Source organism: Triturus cristatus, chromosome 12 (genome assembly GCF_964204655.1).
Source record: "Triturus cristatus chromosome 12, aTriCri1.1, whole genome shotgun sequence".
In the NCBI taxonomy this organism is placed as follows: Eukaryota; Metazoa; Chordata; class Amphibia; order Caudata; family Salamandridae; genus Triturus; species Triturus cristatus.
In genome coordinates, this window is record NC_140595.1 from 27,832,707 (window position 1) to 27,850,473 (window position 17,767).

The 17,767-nt window shown below is 44.9% G+C and overlaps 1 protein-coding gene across 4 annotated transcripts in view; it reads left to right on the forward strand.

The window, feature by feature from the left end:
* Nucleotides 1-17,767, forward strand: part of LOC146772283 (uncharacterized) — a 75,199-nt gene that overhangs the window by 16,440 nt on the left and 40,992 nt on the right. For all 4 annotated transcript variants that reach the window (XM_085638939.1, XM_085638938.1, XM_085638940.1 and 1 more), the window contains 3 exons: nt 3,854-3,954; nt 5,807-7,303; nt 11,438-11,549. In XM_085638939.1, the coding sequence (XP_085495065.1) occupies nt 3,861-3,954; nt 5,807-7,303; nt 11,438-11,549 (1,703 nt within the window). In that variant the 5' untranslated portion in view covers nt 3,854-3,860. The remainder of the gene's footprint in view (nt 1-3,853; nt 3,955-5,806; nt 7,304-11,437; nt 11,550-17,767) is intronic.

Genomic DNA, 17,767 nt, shown 5'->3' on the forward strand with positions numbered 1-17,767 from the left:
AATTGATCTGTGAGTTCACCGTACCTTCCACACCTTACCTGCGCAAAATTATTGAGTTGTAACCTCGAGAGAATGGCTAGCAAGTAGGGCGGAAGACCCATATCCGCAAGCATTCTCCTGAGTTTCCCACGTGGGACCAGATCTATTTAACTAAAGCATCTAATTCTGAGAACGTATATTTTGATACCTATTGTTGGTTGTAAAATAAAACAACCATATATTTTTATATACAAACCAATGGCCTAGAGTTCAGTTCTTGAGTGTGTGAGACCATTTGCTGACTGAGTGTGTACAGCAAATGCTTTACACTGTCCTCTGATACTGCCTTACTGCTCGACCAAGCTACCACTTTAGAGAGTAAGGTTATATCTAACTTTAGCCTCTGCCAAACCTCTGGGGACTCTGGACTCTGTACACACTGTACCTATTTGGGAACGGTATATATAGAGCCACTTTCCTACAGTCCGTCCACAAAAGAGTCAATTGTCTTTGTTCAAGAGCACAATCGGCAGTTCCAAGTTGACCTCGTTGTGCCCAGCCGGCACAATGGATGTACCCGAGTCCTTGGAATTCACTGCCATTTCCAAGATTTGTGATAGTAGACCCGAGAGATTAACAACTCATCTTAGCAGGTCCGCTGGACCTCTCCATTACTTTTTAGGAAAGTTGTCATGTTAGGTTCTAGCTCCAGTGTTTTGGCTACCTTGCCAGTGAGGACAGTGACCGTTTGGCTTTGAGTAAACTGCTCACTTTTCTGTTGAAGCCTTTATGCAATCAAGATTGAACATAATTTGCCACTGGTGTAAAGGGGACCGATCAGAAGATCCGGTATGTGCAATGTCATCTGGATCAAAGCTAAGGAGACTGTAGGTGCCACCTAAGGTGTAGCTGCACCTGCAAGGGGTGACCCCTTATTTAGTTTTTAGGGGTTGGTTATGGAACACCAGTGGGAGTTATCTGATTGGGTTGAATGATCAGATGCAATGTCTGTATCATCGTCATCCTTATTCCCCGTTAGTTTATCCTTTGGTCTGTGAGGTATGCTTCAGACAGTTAATCCAGAGCTTCTGAATCCAGCCATTTATTTGTTTTTGCCTTGCATAGCCTTTTTTAGGCTCGCGGTCACTGGGCTGTTCGGCAGAATTCGCTGCGGTATCTTCCTTGGTCATGTTCTGAGCATATTGCTTCAGCTGCCTGGTGGAAGGGTTGGAGTTCAACAACCAAGGCGCTATTTACAGATTGTTGTACTGATTTATCGAATGCCTCCACAAAACTCTCCTCCATATAATATTGGTCATCGCCATTGAAGAATTTCCCATAGTTGTCTGCAGCATAGGGATAAGACTTTGCTATACTTGAGCTCTAATTAGGACGGTATGGTAGTAAATAACACCCTTCAATTACCAGGGGTAACTATATTGTAGGATGGTACCGGAGTGCACAGAGTGTGGGCAACTACCTCAGTTAATGCCACAGAAATATCAGTTGTAGTGTACTGAGGTCCTCAATATAACAGGCTCTTCAGAAATATCTTGTATTCAAATATGGTACATACCAAGGGAGTTCTTGCAGGGCGTGGAGGAAGCTTTACCTGTCGGTGTGTGTTTTATCCGAGCGCCCATGCAGTGACTGCTCGAATTCTTCTGGCAGCGTGTGTGCCCCTTGGTTCGGGAAGGGGTGGGAGATATGGCAAGACAATGTGCCTTAGAGGAGACCACCCTAGTGAAAGGTACCCGGACTGGGCTGGGGTAATAAGAGGGAGAGAGGTAAGGCAGGGAAGTGAATGGGCAGTGGAGGGGACCCTTTGTTGGTTCAGCCCTGTCGTAAATTTACTGATGGGAATTTGGCCTTGGCTTGGAAGGTATTTAACTGCAAGGTGCCTGGCAAGGGACCCTCTTTCTCCTGGGGATTCTGCGTGGAGACCCACCCACCCATACTAAGAGAAGGTAAGCAGTAGAGGTTAGGTACATTGAGGAATATCTGTTGCAGAGGCATAGGTGACCTACAGGAGGTCCTTTAGGTATCCGAGGCCTGGCAGGTAGTTGGAAGGGGACAGGCCACATCAGGTGATGGTCAGGACCCAGGGGGTACAGGCGGGCTACCACAATGGCCTTATAAGTTGAACCAGAAGGAAACAATTGAGGACAGGGCCTGTGGCCCGGAAGAGGTAGTGGACAGGTGACCAGGTCACCTTGCCAGGAACGGTGGAGTCTTTCACATAGGGTATCAATCTATTCATGGACTGGAAGCATATGCTTGCCCCAAGGGAAATGAATAGTTACTCTGGAAGTGAATAGTCACCCAGCAGCCTGGAAGCAGATGCTTGCCTGAAAGGAAATGTGGTTGCGCTGGATGTGAAAGGTCACCCAGTTGGGCTGGAAGCAGACGCTTGCCCAAAAGGAAAGAGTGTTACGCTGGAAGGGTGAGTGTCATCCAGCTGGGTGGGAAGAAGACGCTTGCTCAGAACAGGACAGAATAGCTGCACCTAAGTTGGTAGGTCTCCTGGGCTGACTGGCTGGCACTGAATGTAGGGTACAGTGTTTGTGGCTAGGGGAGGCGGGCACAGGCTTATTAAGGATAAGGAAAACAATGGTAGTTGAAGGACCGCTTGTAAGTTAATAAATGCCTAATAAACTGTGGCCTCAATTCTTCCATAAACGTGAAACTATGTTGTCTGAGTTTGTGAGAGCCGGGATGGTGACCAGGTCTGTGGTGCCGACGCTATGCTTCGTGTTTTCCAGCCCACAAGTGTTTCAATCGGGCTGCTAAGCACAACAGTGCTCTGAAGCATTGAGAAAGAAATAGGACTATGTGCGTTGGTCCGAACAGTGGTCCCAGCACGTGCATGCGCGCGCCTCTTCATGAACTCAGAGACCTGCTTCGGGTTGTTGCAAAAAGTAACACAGAAACACGTTGCCCACCAAGGAGCACATGTGTTAAATAAACAGAACATTTATTCCAATGAATGGAACCAAAAAATACATAATAGAATATATTAAAAAGTACGATCACATTGCCCAATAAAGGGGCAATAGGAGAGCTAACACTTAACTTTTTCTGCAGCAGCAAAGAAAGAGGCATTAAGATGGTTTTGAAGCCGTTTTATGGGGCTATGCCATGGTGATTGGTGTAATGGGTTAGGAGTATGACCCATGAGATGGTAAAATGGGAAGTGTAGTTTTTTTAACGTTTTCACTATTTTGATTGTCTGCTGTGAATTTTACAGTAAAGAAAGACAGGCCTAAACGAAGCCTTGGTTCCAGAAATAGAAATGGAATTCTAGCCTAGTGTCTTGAGGGTTTATTGAGTTGCCCTAGTCGTGTTTGAAACAGTCTCCTGTCTTGTCACTGACTACGAGCTTTCCTCATCAAAAAAGCTTAGAAAGTCAAAGCAGCTGACAAACTCCATTCATGTTTGTCCGTTCGCCTGCTATCTCAAACACTCCGATTGTGAGTATATGGTGACAATGTATAGTAGTATCACCGCATTTTTTTAAAAGGTTTTATTTTTGCCCAGTTTGTTGAAAATGTGCCATTTGGTCCTCCTAGATGCATTATCTTTTTAGTAAATACGTTTTCCTTGAAGGTACTGAGTGCTGTAATTGTCTCCTTTATTAGAGAAACATCCTTTCCTTGTCTAGATCCCAGATTGTGGCCATGGTACTAGTATACTTGCCATAAATAGCTCCAATTAATGCAATGTACCTAACCAACATTCCATACTCAAAGACATGTGTATCAAACATTCTTCCTGAATTACAAATGTATTAAAGATAGAGTTCATAATACTAGTGATTTAATTATTATTAATGTTACGAATTTTGTAAGTAAAGTTTTTTTTTTTTCTCCCACAGATGAAAAATGGACTTTATTCCAAATGAGATTTTCACGGATTTAATGCTTGATCTGGTTGGAAAATATAAAGGACCCCCAATAGCTGCTTCTGACTTGCAAGGTACTGCCCATTACAGGTCTTGATTTATTCACTCGTGCAAGGCAATTGCATTTTGTAACAGGGTGTGCAAATGGGCAAGAAACATTACTGGCCTGTTACAACTTCAGACTCACTCTAGACAAGCACACTTCACCAGGTGCTAATGTTGGAGGCCCTGCTTCCTACCTCCCTTTCTACTTGCTCTATCTCCTTGGCTTCTACTGCCTCTACCTCTCACATCCAGTTTGTGTGTCCGTGCATGAGCAAGTGCAAAAAGAAAGAATTGAGAAACTGTGACAGACCTCCCCTCAGCTCAAGTGGGTTCCAGTTTGCATCTTTCTGCACGATTAACTCGTACTTTTGTGACTGGCTCTCTTCCTCGTCAGATCGCTCTTTAATCTGAGCTGACAATACCATGCTCTTCTTCCCATCCCCTCTTCTCCCTTCCCATCCCATTTATTCCGGGTGTGCGACGTACATGCGGATGAATGGAGCAGGACTGTGAAGGCTGTATGGGGAAGAAGGTAGACCTGATCATACACTTTGGAGATCAGCTTCTGGTCTGTGAAAGGAGGAAAACAGGGCTTGGTCGATAGCGAACGGTGGTTGTCAGATTGGTATGCACCAATGAGTTCATATGAATCTGCAATTCTAAAGTATGGGTCCCTCTGGTATTGCTGAAATTTGGTATTGTAGCCTTCTGTTTTCATGTACTCATGTTTGTTTTTGTTAGTGTGTTTTACGTTTGGAAACTGGATGTTTGACATTGATGGCTTTGTAGTTTGGCATAGGACACTTCCAAGACTTTATAAATTATATAAACATCTGGTGAATACTGACCCAGGATTGAGCATAAGGTTAAAAGTCTCAGTACATATTTTCTATGAACATTAGTAAGTATTTAGAACTTCTTGGAATGTTTTTGTTTTTATTTAATCCCTTTCGTCATTTCAATTTGTGCAATAAAATTGACTATTAATACCAAAAACAAATTGTCCTAATCTGTTAAGACACAGGCTTGTTGCTGATAATTTTTCTCTTTAGACTCAAAGGGTATTGATATTTTGAATAGAATCTTCTCATTTCCTGTGGGTTAATGGACATGTCTATAAATTCATAGAAACAAGTAAATCATCCCATTTAATGTAACGGAAGGCTGGTCTTTCCTCTGTGTTTCATTACACTTCAATGGTGACAAACTGACATCGGTGATCTTTCCACTTGGTAGCATGTCTCCAAGGATAAGATATGCTGCCCCCTGGGTGGTGCAAGATTTTGGAAACCAAACCTGCCATGCAGCCTCTAGTTCTGTGTGATGCCATCAGTTGCTTCTGTCCTCTTCGCTAACAGCACTTTGCATGGTGTTGACCAGTAAAAATAATGTAAAAAGTAAAACTGGAAGTCCATGATTGAAATTGTTGGGGTATCTAAAAACTTGAATGTACTTGCAGTATAACGCATCAGACATCTATGTCCATCCATGTCTGACCATGAAAAAGTGAAGTTGCTTACATTGTGCAAGCCACTGCCTTTTAGGCCATGTACACATTATTTGAGAGTTTGTAAAAGAATGGGAATGGCTGCTGTGCTTATTTGCCACTGCAAAGGGTTGTGTATTTTTTATTTTGGTTACTGGTTCTGCTTACTGGAGAGAAACTTTTGTGTCTGTCTTAACTACCACACCTTCCCAGAGCCTTGGTTCTCTACGTGCAGTGTGCTTTTGTTACATCTTTGTGCATGGCATTTAGTGCAGTGCAACTGCCCATCACTTGCTCACTAGCAGACATGTAATCGCTAGAGTGGCTTACTCCCTTCTAGGCATGAACGTTTTAAATTCTCAAACCTTCAATTCTTCTTTCTGTTTTGCCATCAGATCTAGCTGGACCAGAGGCAGAACGAAACAGAACAGATTCTCCAGATGAAGAGCAGTATGCCTGTGAACCGGATGTTCAAATAGATCACCCTTCCTTGTCAACACATGATGACTCTCAAAAATCGGCCAGTCCCAACAACAGTGATAAAAAAGCACCCACAAAGCAATCCGAGTCACAGAGCTCTAATTGCACAAAAGACCATATCTTACCAGAGCTTTCCAAGTGTCAAGAATCTGCAAGCCCTAATAAGAGTGAAGAACAAACTTGCAATAATAAGGGATCTTCACGCTTGAACTCTAGAAAAGAGACTTCTTCGCTAAAGCATACTGACCATGGACGATCTGGCAGCCCCTCCAAGATTAAGAAGCAAACCTTAGACAACCGTTCTATAACTTCGAGCTCGGATCAGAGAAAAGATTCTTCCTCTCCAAAGCATGTCAGCCATCGACAATCCAGAAGCCCTGTTGAGGGTAAGGGACAAACTACTGATAGCCACTCGGGGATAAGGGGCAGGGATTACAAAAAAGATAATCATTCTACGGGGCATTCCAGCCGCCGGCAATCTCGCAGCCCCACTGAGAATAAGAAACCAGCCCTGAGCAGCCGCTCTGACTCCAGGAGCAGTCGGGGGAGCCGCAAAGAAGATCATGCTAGCCATTCATCTGAGAAAAAGAAGAATGTAATTTCTAACAACCAGAAAGGTGAGGGGAGTTTGAGCAAGGGAGATGCAGCTTTGGCACCCAGAATAGAGGATAAGATTAAACCAGAAAAGGGAGATAACATTTTCCAGACTCTGAAAGATAAGAAGGATGATCCAAATTTCCTTGTCATATGTGGGGAGCAGCTTATTAAATGGGCTGAATTAGCCAAAGAGCATGACATCAAAAGCGACATGGTCCGTGGTAATCTGTACACTGAAACCTTCAGAAATCTTATAACTGCATTTAAATGCAGACCTACCTCGGAGCATCATAAGTACTTCTTCTCAAAAGTTGGTGAGGACTTGTGCCACCCCGCCTTTCAAAGACCCAGCTTGGACATTGAGCTATTGGCAATGTGTCAAAAGGGCAACAACTCAGAGGCCAGAGAGTTCTTGAAAAAGATTAACCCTCTTGATAAGGACTTGGAAAAGATCCAGTACCTGATTATGAAGGCCACAATCCCTTTATTTTTGATCTGCAATGCGTATGAAGCGGGAAGCAGTGCCACGTCGCCCAAGCCTGACCTTCGGACTACAGTTTTACCATGCCGTCATTCCTTGGTGCTCTTGGGGCAGATTTTTTGTCTGATTTCATCTTTGAGGCAAGAAAGGGTTCTGGAAGCTCTTGGTGTACATGGCAAGCCTCCCCAACCTTCGCACTCCCCAAATTTAGACAGTGGGAATTTGTTTGGGAAAGACTACATCGCCAAGCTTGATGTGTTCATGAAAAAGGGTCTACTGCCCAGAAAAGATGAGGAAGCCCCCCAAGCCAACTCAAAAGACGTCGAGCCACTAGGTAAACAAAGTGTGCATGCTCCAGAATTAAATAGTTTTAAACTGGTTATATTTAGAATAGGGAATTTTGTGTGCTCATACATATGCTAGTGTACTGCATCATCGTCCCACTTTGATTATTGTAGCGGAAAGTATCTCTGTCTCCAGCTTGCATAACAGAAGAATCAGAAACACCAAAACTTCAAGGAACCCACATTTTTCCCTTTCCACATAACCAATACATATTTTCCCTTTCTTTGTTGCTGTTCTTTTAGCATTTATGTTTTCTGCTGAAAAGAAAAACATTGTTTTGAAAAGCTGCTTACAACAAATCCTCTGCCTTGCAGGTGTTTCTCTCAGTTGATCTAACAACATGGTCATCAGTCATGATGAAGTTTCCTTGGGGAGATGGTGGGTTGCCTTTTTGTCAACGGCAGGCCTTCCTTTTTTCCCTGCTCTCCTTTCCCTGGCATGATTTCAGCACAATTTGTTTCCACCCTTCTTCAATTGTCCCACTCATTTTCTTTTTCCATTATTGGATTCTCTATGAATTCATAAAAAGTAGAATATTTCCACACATGTACACGACCCTATACAATTGCAATTTGGAATGAATTTGAAGAACCTGGAAAACAGGCGAGAGGAGGTAACATTTTATGTCTTTGTTTGACCAAATTTAAATGGCTATTAAAATAACAGTCTAATACTGTGTGTTAGTCTGAAATCATAAAAACACAGCCTCCCTAAATAAAAAGCAGAAAAATGCTTTTACCTGCATAGGCTGCTGTAAAAGTAAGTAGCATGTCTTTTAGGAATTTCAGAAGCAGCACCTAAAGCATCCGCACAGCTGGGTCTATGAGGTTGTTTTTTTTCTGCTCAGTAAGCAAAAAACCCCTTCATATTGCTGTTTTTCATAGTTCTTTTCGAACAGCTATCTTCTTTTTTTTTTTTTTTTTTCTTTTTTTGTATCCTCACATGACATCTAATAGCTTTTTAGTTAATTTCCCTTCCTCCAGTAGGCTTATGTAGGAGCCTTATTCTACGCCCCCCCCCCCCCCCAGGGGACCTCACCTCCTTCTATTTTTCAGTCACTGCTGTCCCTCTTTCAGAATGAGAGGGTGTCTAGGAAGGACAATAACAACATGTGCATGTTCTGCTTTGAAACACAGACCACCTACTCCTTTGGGGTCTCTTTCTGCAGAGGGAAGGGGGTGATCATTCTTCTTTATCCTCTCTTCAGGAAGACCCAGTGTCGCAACCCCAGGGTTTCAACTTCTGACCTTCTGTGTCAGTCCAGGTGTCATTCTTGGTTGTCGTGAGAAAACTAGACATAAATGCCAATCCAGAGTCCTGAGAAACTGCCCAGTGGTCCAATCACACACTCTTACGTAAACAAATATAAGGCACTGACGGAGGTTTACACCAAACCAAACATTATTGTAATGGTTCCTGCACGTCTACAATGCATGCACAACAAAACAGTGACATTATTTAAAATGTGAACAGATGCAAATGTATAGCAGAACAGGTGGGACTTTGAAACATACATAGAGGAAACTCAAGGCATCATTCAGAGTAATTGGGAGAATTGCTTACGGCTGCATTGGTTTTCCCAGAAACCAATATGAGCATGTAAAACCTAAGCCAGTGTTTCCCAAACTGGGGTTCGTGACACATTCCCAGGGGGTCCGCAGACAGCAGTTTTAAAAGCACTGCAAAGTTACTTGTAGAATTCGCAGTTTTCGAGCAACAATAAAAGTGTCAAGATAACACCAGTGATTAATGTACCTGCTGGAGAGAGATGGGTTTTGTCCAGAGGCAGGTTTGACTTATCTAATGTAGCACAGAGAGTTAATATACCTGCTGCAAAGAACGCGTGCCATGCATTTTAAAAAACAGAATTTTATGTGCATAGGTCAGTGGGTTACTGCTTTTGTCACAGAGATTATTTTGTTACTCTGCAGCTCATAAGAAACAATCAATCTAGCACAGTGACCTATAAACGGTCATCAAAGATCTGCTTACACACTGCATGGTATAAGTTAGTAACTTATGTTTTTTCCCAGTCTTTCATTATCTGCTAAAGGGGTTTATTTGGGTGGAAATACATTTTTATTGTTAGACAATGCTAACCACTGTGTTATATTCTGAATCCTGAGTTTGTGCTTTTCCAGAGCAAGCACTCTTTAAAAATGCCTTCCAGAATGAAAGACATGTGAATCCTACACCTTGTAGTCCCCTTTGCCATATGTAACATTTTTTCTACACTGATTTATAAGTGTGATTCATGGCCTCTATGTGTGTGTGATGTAAAGTGCTCTCACATCCTACAATGGTCTGAGAGATGCTATAAAACAAATGAAATACTTGTGACAGGGGGGCTATGGAGAGATGAGAGGCCCTGTTGAAGGGTGATAATAAGTGAATCATTGAAGAACCCCAACAAATATTGTTGTATCCTGGTGCATAGTAAGGTCATCATTTACTATTCTTTATAAGCTAATGCAATTCAATATATAATGATAAATGTGTTGTCGACTGCACCATTGAATCTTAATTTTTCTTGGGGGGAGGTGGGGAACCTCCCTAAGCCCCCTTTGTAGTGGGCAGGCTCACTCACTGCACTTGGTGACTGGCCTGAAAACATTTGCCAGGGCTGCTTTGGGTTTCCTGGCAGGAGCAGGAGCCTTGTACTGCGAAATAAAACTAACCATTTAAAAGTTAATCACGTAGATGCAGCACCAACCTTCCCATTAAAATTTTCTGTTTTTTGCAAACTCTTTCAATATAAACTACTAAAATCCTTAGTAATTCGAGTATTTCTTTTGTGTGCACATGTGTTTATTTTTTTTAATTACTCTTTTAATGTTTGAAATTTAAATCATACAAATTGCTTGGGGTCCCCGGCTTCCAGTTGTGAGTCAATGCGGGGTCCTCAGGAGTCAAAATTTTGGGAACCACTGACCTAAGCTACACTTTGTCAAGAACCTGTACATATTTTCTCAAGATTCTTCGCAAATGAAAACCTTTTCGTGAGAAAGCTGATTGCTTCTGTCAGTGTAGGCATCCAGTGACCAATAAGACAGAGGCAGGATCGATGTACACTGCTATATGGCTGACCAGTGATTCAGAGCTGCATGCTTAAAGCCACAGCATAGCACTGACAGTATAGAAATTGACAGCATCCTCTAATGAAAGCAGTGAATAATGTCAAAATACTTTTAAGTGATCGTGGACACAGGATGTCTAATAACAGGGGATATCTGCCGCAGGAGGGTCTGCTCAAATAAGTTACCTCTGGGAAAGATGAACAGGAGACAAAACTAACTATGGTGATAACGGTGACAGCCTGCTGGGAATCTCATACCGTTTCTTGTACAAGACAAAAAAGAGCCCTAAGACAACACAGATTGTAAACTGAACTATATTGATGCAGCATGGTTCGGAAACTCTGATGATGACACAAGTAACACCAAAAGTAGCCCAAACAAATAGGAGACGTTATTTTATTAACCATCGGTAATGCTAAAAGACGAGAGTTACTAGATTCTGAATTTAGCAGCTCAGTAGTCAAGCAGAGAACATAGAAATGAGGTTAATAGGCAGTGTAGGATTATGCGTCGGGCTCAGGTTGTTCAACATATGTTCAGAAGGACCCTGCCAGTGACAGATTTTCCAGTTGTCATAATGAATGTGCATACAGTAATTTTAAATGGAACTAAATTACATAGACAGAATGTATCCCGAACATCTGGCATGGATCTGGGTCTCCAGGATTTATGCTGGACACACTGATCCAGCAGTACGCCATTAAGTATGTCTCAAAATACAGCACTCTCTGTAAACTTGTGAGCTGTCTGTGCAACTGGGGACCCTGGGCACCTTATCAGTATGTCGGTGTACTGTATCAAGTAAACAGTTCCTGATTGATTCAAACAAAAAGATGGATAATCTGGTGTGTTTTACGCAACAACAATAAAAAGTGCATTGAGAAAGGAGGTGCACTTATTGAGAGGTGCTTTGCACCGTTGACAAACTGCCAACAATTCCTTTAAGTTGCAATAAATTGACATATTGTTTCGCTTTTTTTGGTGATAAGGTACATTAAAGGATCAAATTAATTGTTCTTTTTTATCTCTCCTTTAATGAAATGCAGTAGAAGCAAAAACCCAGGTTTCCATTGAGAAACTTGCTCGATTTGTGGCTGAGATGGGCCTTGGAATGGAAGCATTCAACATTGACAAATTGGCCAGCAATCCAAATTTTTGGTAAGTTGACAGCCTTTGTGATCAGTTATTGAGGTATTGAAGGGATTCTGCTTTAAATAAAATTGATAGTTTTTTCATCTCAGCACTGCTAGAAGATTTGCAGTAACAGTTTAGACCACAAATATTTGCTAATCAAATTAGTTTGTGTGAAACGGGTTTGGTATGTAGCTCTTTGTGTAAGTGTAGGGTTTGCAGTCTTCGGGCCACCTAGTTCCTGACGGACATTTCACTACCTGCACTGCAGCACCTGTTGAATAGCGCTGCTTGTGTAGGTGGTGAAATGTCTGTCAGCAGGGAGCAAGGGTACGGAGGAAGCACCCCTGTTAAAAAAAAAACTAAAAAAAAATTTAAATTTAAAAAGGACGCCAATCCCCACAGGGAAAACACCTGCATTATGAGAGCAAATCTAATGGTAGATGGTTTATTGGTATCATTGCATGAAGCAACATTTCCGAACACTATCAAGACAAGCCGGAGGGTCAGGAGTGTGGCATTGAGGAAGGAAAGCTGTGGTGCAGAATACAAATTAATACTACTAGTCCTAACAGTGAGATCCTGGGGCTTTACTTAAAGCTGGAAAAGGGTATGAAACTACTTCTCTCTTGCAGAGTTTTAATTTATTTATTTATGTTAACAACACTTGGGTTCATTATTCGGCTGAAAGTACATCCAACAGCGGAGACACCGTAGGGAGGGCGGTCCTAAAAAAGAAAAAGCAATTTCTTCATCTTTTTCCTTAAAAGGGTTTGTGAGAGAGTTCATATAAGATGAGCCAGCAGATGATTACAGGTTTTAGGCCCAGCAGTGAAAACCTGCGATTGCCACATGATTTGTTGTAGGTTCTCAAGGTCATTAGCAGGGAGTGTGCAGAGGAGCAGAGTATAACGCTGGGGAAATATCTTGAGGTCTAGCAAGTGAGCTATTTATATGCAGCCCCAAGCAGGCTGTGAGTGACAGTAAAGAAAGTTAAAGCCTAATCTGATAGAATTGTCAAAATCTTGAAATCCTCTATTGCAGCAGGCAATTGGGTGACATCTGGAAAGGCCCCAGCTTTTGTCCCCTTAATAAGTCTACATCAAACCAAGTAGGAGCAAAACTACCCCAGAACCAGTTTTGAGTGGCTACAAAGAAAGGAACTGCTCATTAACCCAGTCGCACCTCTGGGTGCGCACAAACTCACCACACAAAACGAGAAGTTTCCCTGTCTTGGATTTTGAGAGTGATGGGCACTGTGGCATTGTTTGCAGAAAGGCAAACTGGGACTACTGAAATTAGGTAGGGTTGCCACTGTGAACTTCTAGCCCATTAGTTAGATACTACCCAGGAGTATCCACCCCCCACATGCTGGTGAACACTCACCCAGCCTTCAGCAGGACACTTTCTGGACCTGCTGAACAACAGAAGAGGGCTGGCCCTGCTGTTTGTGACCTGTGAGTAGCTGGGAAGGACTGAAACTGCTCCCCTTTGAACCCAGGACAAGAAAGTGGACTCACATGGTCCGTTGACTGACCTACTATTTGGCTAAAGGGTCACAAATAGCTGCAAGAGGCCTTTGTCCCTACAATTCCCAGCTGACCAGTAGCAACTGAAACTTGGACTAAACGTTGCCGGTGACCTCTGCCTAGCACCATTAGAGTCTCTGGATGCCCACCCTGAGGACCTGGATGCTTAGAAGTGTGCTCCCATGGGTGCTTGGGCTTACAGGAAAAAGTTTACACATTTTTGTTCCAGTGAGACCTATGTCAAAAAGTTCCCAAACAGCACTTCCACTGCATCACATTAAATATCAGATTCTTCCTCTGAAAAGTCCCAGCATCTCTGAAAAACCACAACGTTCCTTTCTGTTTTGGAACTTGAAATGTTTTTCAAGCAGAAACCTCGAGCTCCAGAGTTTTAGGGGAACCAACCTGCTGTACAAATTGATCGGCAATTCCATAGCGGCGGCTACAGTTTCAGGCTTGTCCTACAAGGAGACATATTTTTCTTTAACCAAAAAATAAAAAGCTATTTCCCTTTTCAGTTTAGAACTTTGAAACGTTTTCATACTGTTTGACTTTCACTGGGCCCAATCCACTTGATGTATCTGACCAGGCCTCTGTCGCTGTAGCCTCAAATTGTGCCTAGGTCTGAGTCTACTGCTTCCATAGACTATCATGTGCTTTTTTTACGCTTTACAAATTAACATCTCTGGTTCCCCTTATTGGATTTTGTCATTTTGGTCCTATTTTACCCCTAACATTGTTTTTCATTATTTGAAATTGGTTGCAGAATTTTGGTGTGCTTTGTGTGACTTTTATTTTTTAAACTGCATGAACTATTTACACACTGTCTTTGATTTAGACATGACTGCTTTGTGTCATGTTAACAAGGATTGATTACAGGTTTAGTTCAAGTTGTGTGACATCTAGCAAGTGATTGCCTTATCCTTTGAGGTGGACACTTGTCCACCCAAATAATAATCCACTTTCCAACATCACTTAGTTTCCAAGCAGAATGAAAAATTTCCTAGCTAACGTAACGGAAAGTTTCAATTCTATTAAGGACTCGGAGGCGAGGATTATGCTCTATCTTTCTTTAATTCCAAAAGCAGCACTTCAAAGTTCACAAAAAAACCCACTGTTCCCATGAACCATAGGGAACATAACACAGAAACAATAGAGTGTCCATGGGCAGATAGTCCGACATCCATGCACCAATCACAGGGCTCCTGGGGGTATGTAGTCCTCTGTCGTTATCCATCCCTCCTCTTTCGATGCTGCAGGCCAGCCAGTTCCAGATCCTCACGAATCCTGTTTGCCAGAATCGCCTGCGGAAGCAAAGGACAGCGTAAGCGAGAACCTTGGCTAAGGCTTAGCCCTGCAAGGAAGGAATTTCGGCACAGACATTCAATCGGTACAAGCAAAAAATTGCAACTCCAAAGAAGATCTGTTACTTACCCTAGTACGAGGGAGGGAAATGTATCCTTAGAACTGATACCCTGGGTGGGATAATCCTCGCCTCCGAGTCCTTAATAGAATTGAAACTTTCCGTTACGTTAGCTAGGAAATTTTTCATTCTATGTCAGGACCGGAGGCGAGGATTATGCTCGTTTAAAGCTTGCTCACCACCAAATGTGCCATATCCAGCACCGGTTTGAAGTAAAACCGTTTAAAGGTGGAGTCCGAAGACCAATCTGCCGCATTGAGAATGTCTTCTAGACGAGCTCCCAGGGTAAACGCCTTAGAGGCCATTGCCCCTCTGGTAGAATGGGCCCCAAAAACACGGAGGTCAATGCCTGCCTCCTGCATCACCCAACGTACCCAACGAGCGATCGTGGGGGAGGAGACCGCCTTGTGCGGTTTCTTCAATGCGATGAGCAACTGTCGCTCTCCAGGAGGTCGAAACTCGTCCGACATCTCCTCATAAGCTTTAAGGCAGGACACCACGCAGAGCTTAGGAAAATCCGGAAAAGCAGGATAAGACACACAGGTGGTACCGCATTTCGTCCGCCTCCGGATAGTGAATGTGACCCCAAAGGGAGTGAAGATCCTGCCTGAGACGTCCAACGCCCGCACATCTGAAACCCTTCTGCAAGATATCAGACAAAGCAGCATAGCCAGTTTGGCCGACAGCTCTTTCCGAGATAAAAATATTGGTTTGGCTGCCAAGACAAGAAAAGGTTCAGGACCTGGTTCACGTCCCAAAGTTGGGAGTACCGAGGCTCCGGCGGCAATGAAAGGCGAATGCCTCGAAGCAGGCGACAGACCCAAGGATGCTCGCCCACCGGGGAGCCATCCACTAAGGAGTGGCCAGCCGAAATGGCAGAGCGAAAGGTATTGATGGTTCTATACGCCAGACCGTCCTCAGCCAAAGCGGCTAGAAAATTCACAACGGCAATCAGATCTGCTGCCACGGGATCGAGATCCCGGCGCATACACCAACGCACCCATCGCCTCCAAGAGGATCGGTATCGCTTGACCGTGCCGTCGGCCCAAGCCTTTGACATGAGCTTCTCAGCTGTTCCCGAAAGGCCCGGGATCGCCCATCGTCCCCGGTAATCCGCCAAGCCATCAGGGCCAGGGACCCCTGCGCTATGAGGGGGTGAGGAATCCCGTCGGGATTCAGGAGAAGAGTCGGGAAGCGGGGTAGTAGGATTGGAAAATCCCATGAAAGTTCCAGAAGAACTGGAAACCAAACTTGAGATCTCCAAATCTGGGATACCAACACAATGTCCGCTCCCTGGCGACGCACCTGCGCCGACACTCTCGTTAGCATGGCAAACGGGGGGGAAGGCATAACCCGTCTCCTCCCTCCAATCCTGGAGAAAGGCATCCGTGCTCGTTGCTAGAGGATCCGGCCGCCAACTGAAGAACCGGGGCAGTTGATGATCTAAGCGGGAAGCGAACAGATCCACTGAAAACGGACCCCAGATGCTCTGGAGGTCCGTGAACACTCCCGGATGAAGTTTCCACAGGCTCACGTCTTGAACATGCCGTGAGTGGAAATCCGCCACCTGGTTGCTGTGGCCTGGAAGGTATTCCGCCGTGACGGAAACATGATGATCGAGACAATACTGCCAAAAATTCGCTGCCAGGTCGGAGAGAGCGCGGGACCGAGTCCCTCCCAGGTGGTTGATGTAACGCACCGCGGACACATTGTCCATCCTGAGAAGGACACAGGAACGGACCGAATCCTTGGTCCAGCACTTGATCGCAAAGGACCCCGCTAACAGCTCCAGACCGTTGATGTGGAGCCGCTGTTCCTGTGGTGACCACACACCTCCGGTAGCATACTCGCCACATCGTGCGCCCCATCCGGACCTGCTGGCGTCGGACTCGATAACAATATCGGGCGCGGAACCGAAGATCGCCCGCCCATTCCAGGCTTCCATATTGGCGAGCCACCACTGCAACTCTTCCCTGGCCTCGGCTGAAAGGGTGACTTTCTGGGAATACGACAGGCTTCTGCGAAGGTGCCGGGCCTTGAGGCGTTGTAAAGCCCTGTAGTGCAGCGGGCCCGGAAAAATCGCCTGTATGGAGGCTGAAAGAAGACCGACTATCCGAGCCAGTTGGCGCAAGGAGAGACGCGACTGCGCAAGAGACCGTCGAATCTCGTGACGAATCTTGGTCATTTTCCGAGAAGGCAGGCTGAGGGTGGCCGCCACCGAGTCGATCACAAACCCTAGGAACGTCACTTGTTGGGCCGGAACCAGGACAGACTTCGCTGCGTTGACAACAAAGCCTAAATTCTGAAGGCGATCCACCGCCGTTTGAAGGTGGTTCGTCAAAACCCGAGGACATTGGGCCATGATCAAAATGTCGTCCAGGTAGACTATCATGCGCATTCCCGACGCCCTCAAACGCTCGATCGCGGGTCGAAGGACCTTGGTGAAACACCAAGGGGCGGAGGACAGACCGAACGGGAGGGTGGTGAACTCGTACACCATGTCCCGCCATCTGAACTGCAAAAATCTCCGGTGGGGAGGAAAAATCGGAATTGCCAGATACGCGTCCTTGAGGTCCAGACGCGCCATCCAGTCGCCGGGTCTGAGAAGATCGCGCAAGAGATGGATGCCTTCCATCTTGAAGTGGCGGAAAACCAGCCACTCGTTGAATTCCCTCAGATTGATCACCGGACGCTGTGTCCCGTCGGCCTTGTCGACCAGGAAAATATTGCTGAGGAAACCTCTGGAGTGAGGTCGGGTCTCGACGATAGCGTGTTTGTCCAGCAACGCGGAGACCTCGGAGTCGATAAGTGCCATATCGGCAGCTGAAAAGGAGAGAGGGTGAGGAGGAACCGGCTGATAGGGTTCTCCATGGAACTCTATATGAAATCCTTGTACCGTCTGTAGCACCCACGCGTCCCCCGTGACAGAAGTCCAGGCCTGGAAAAAAAGCGCCAGACGGCCCCCCACCTTTAGACGGGAAGAAGGGAGAACACTCACCGGACGAGTTGGAGGCTCCTCTGCCTCGACCGCCTCTGCCTTTTCCTCTGCGACCTCTAGTCGGGTAAAAGTTTCCAAATCTGGCTTGATCTTGGTAGTTGCCATTACCGGAGCCTTGCCCTCTGCCCTGATTAGGACGGCCGGACGAGCGGCCCCTGCCTCGTCCGGCCCCCCGGAAAACACGGGGACGGAAAACTTTCCTGATGGAAAAGTGGGCTCTGTCTAGCGAAGTGAAAGTGTTTACGAATTTACCCAATTCCTTGATAAAGGGGTCCCCGAAAAGGCCTCCCTGGGC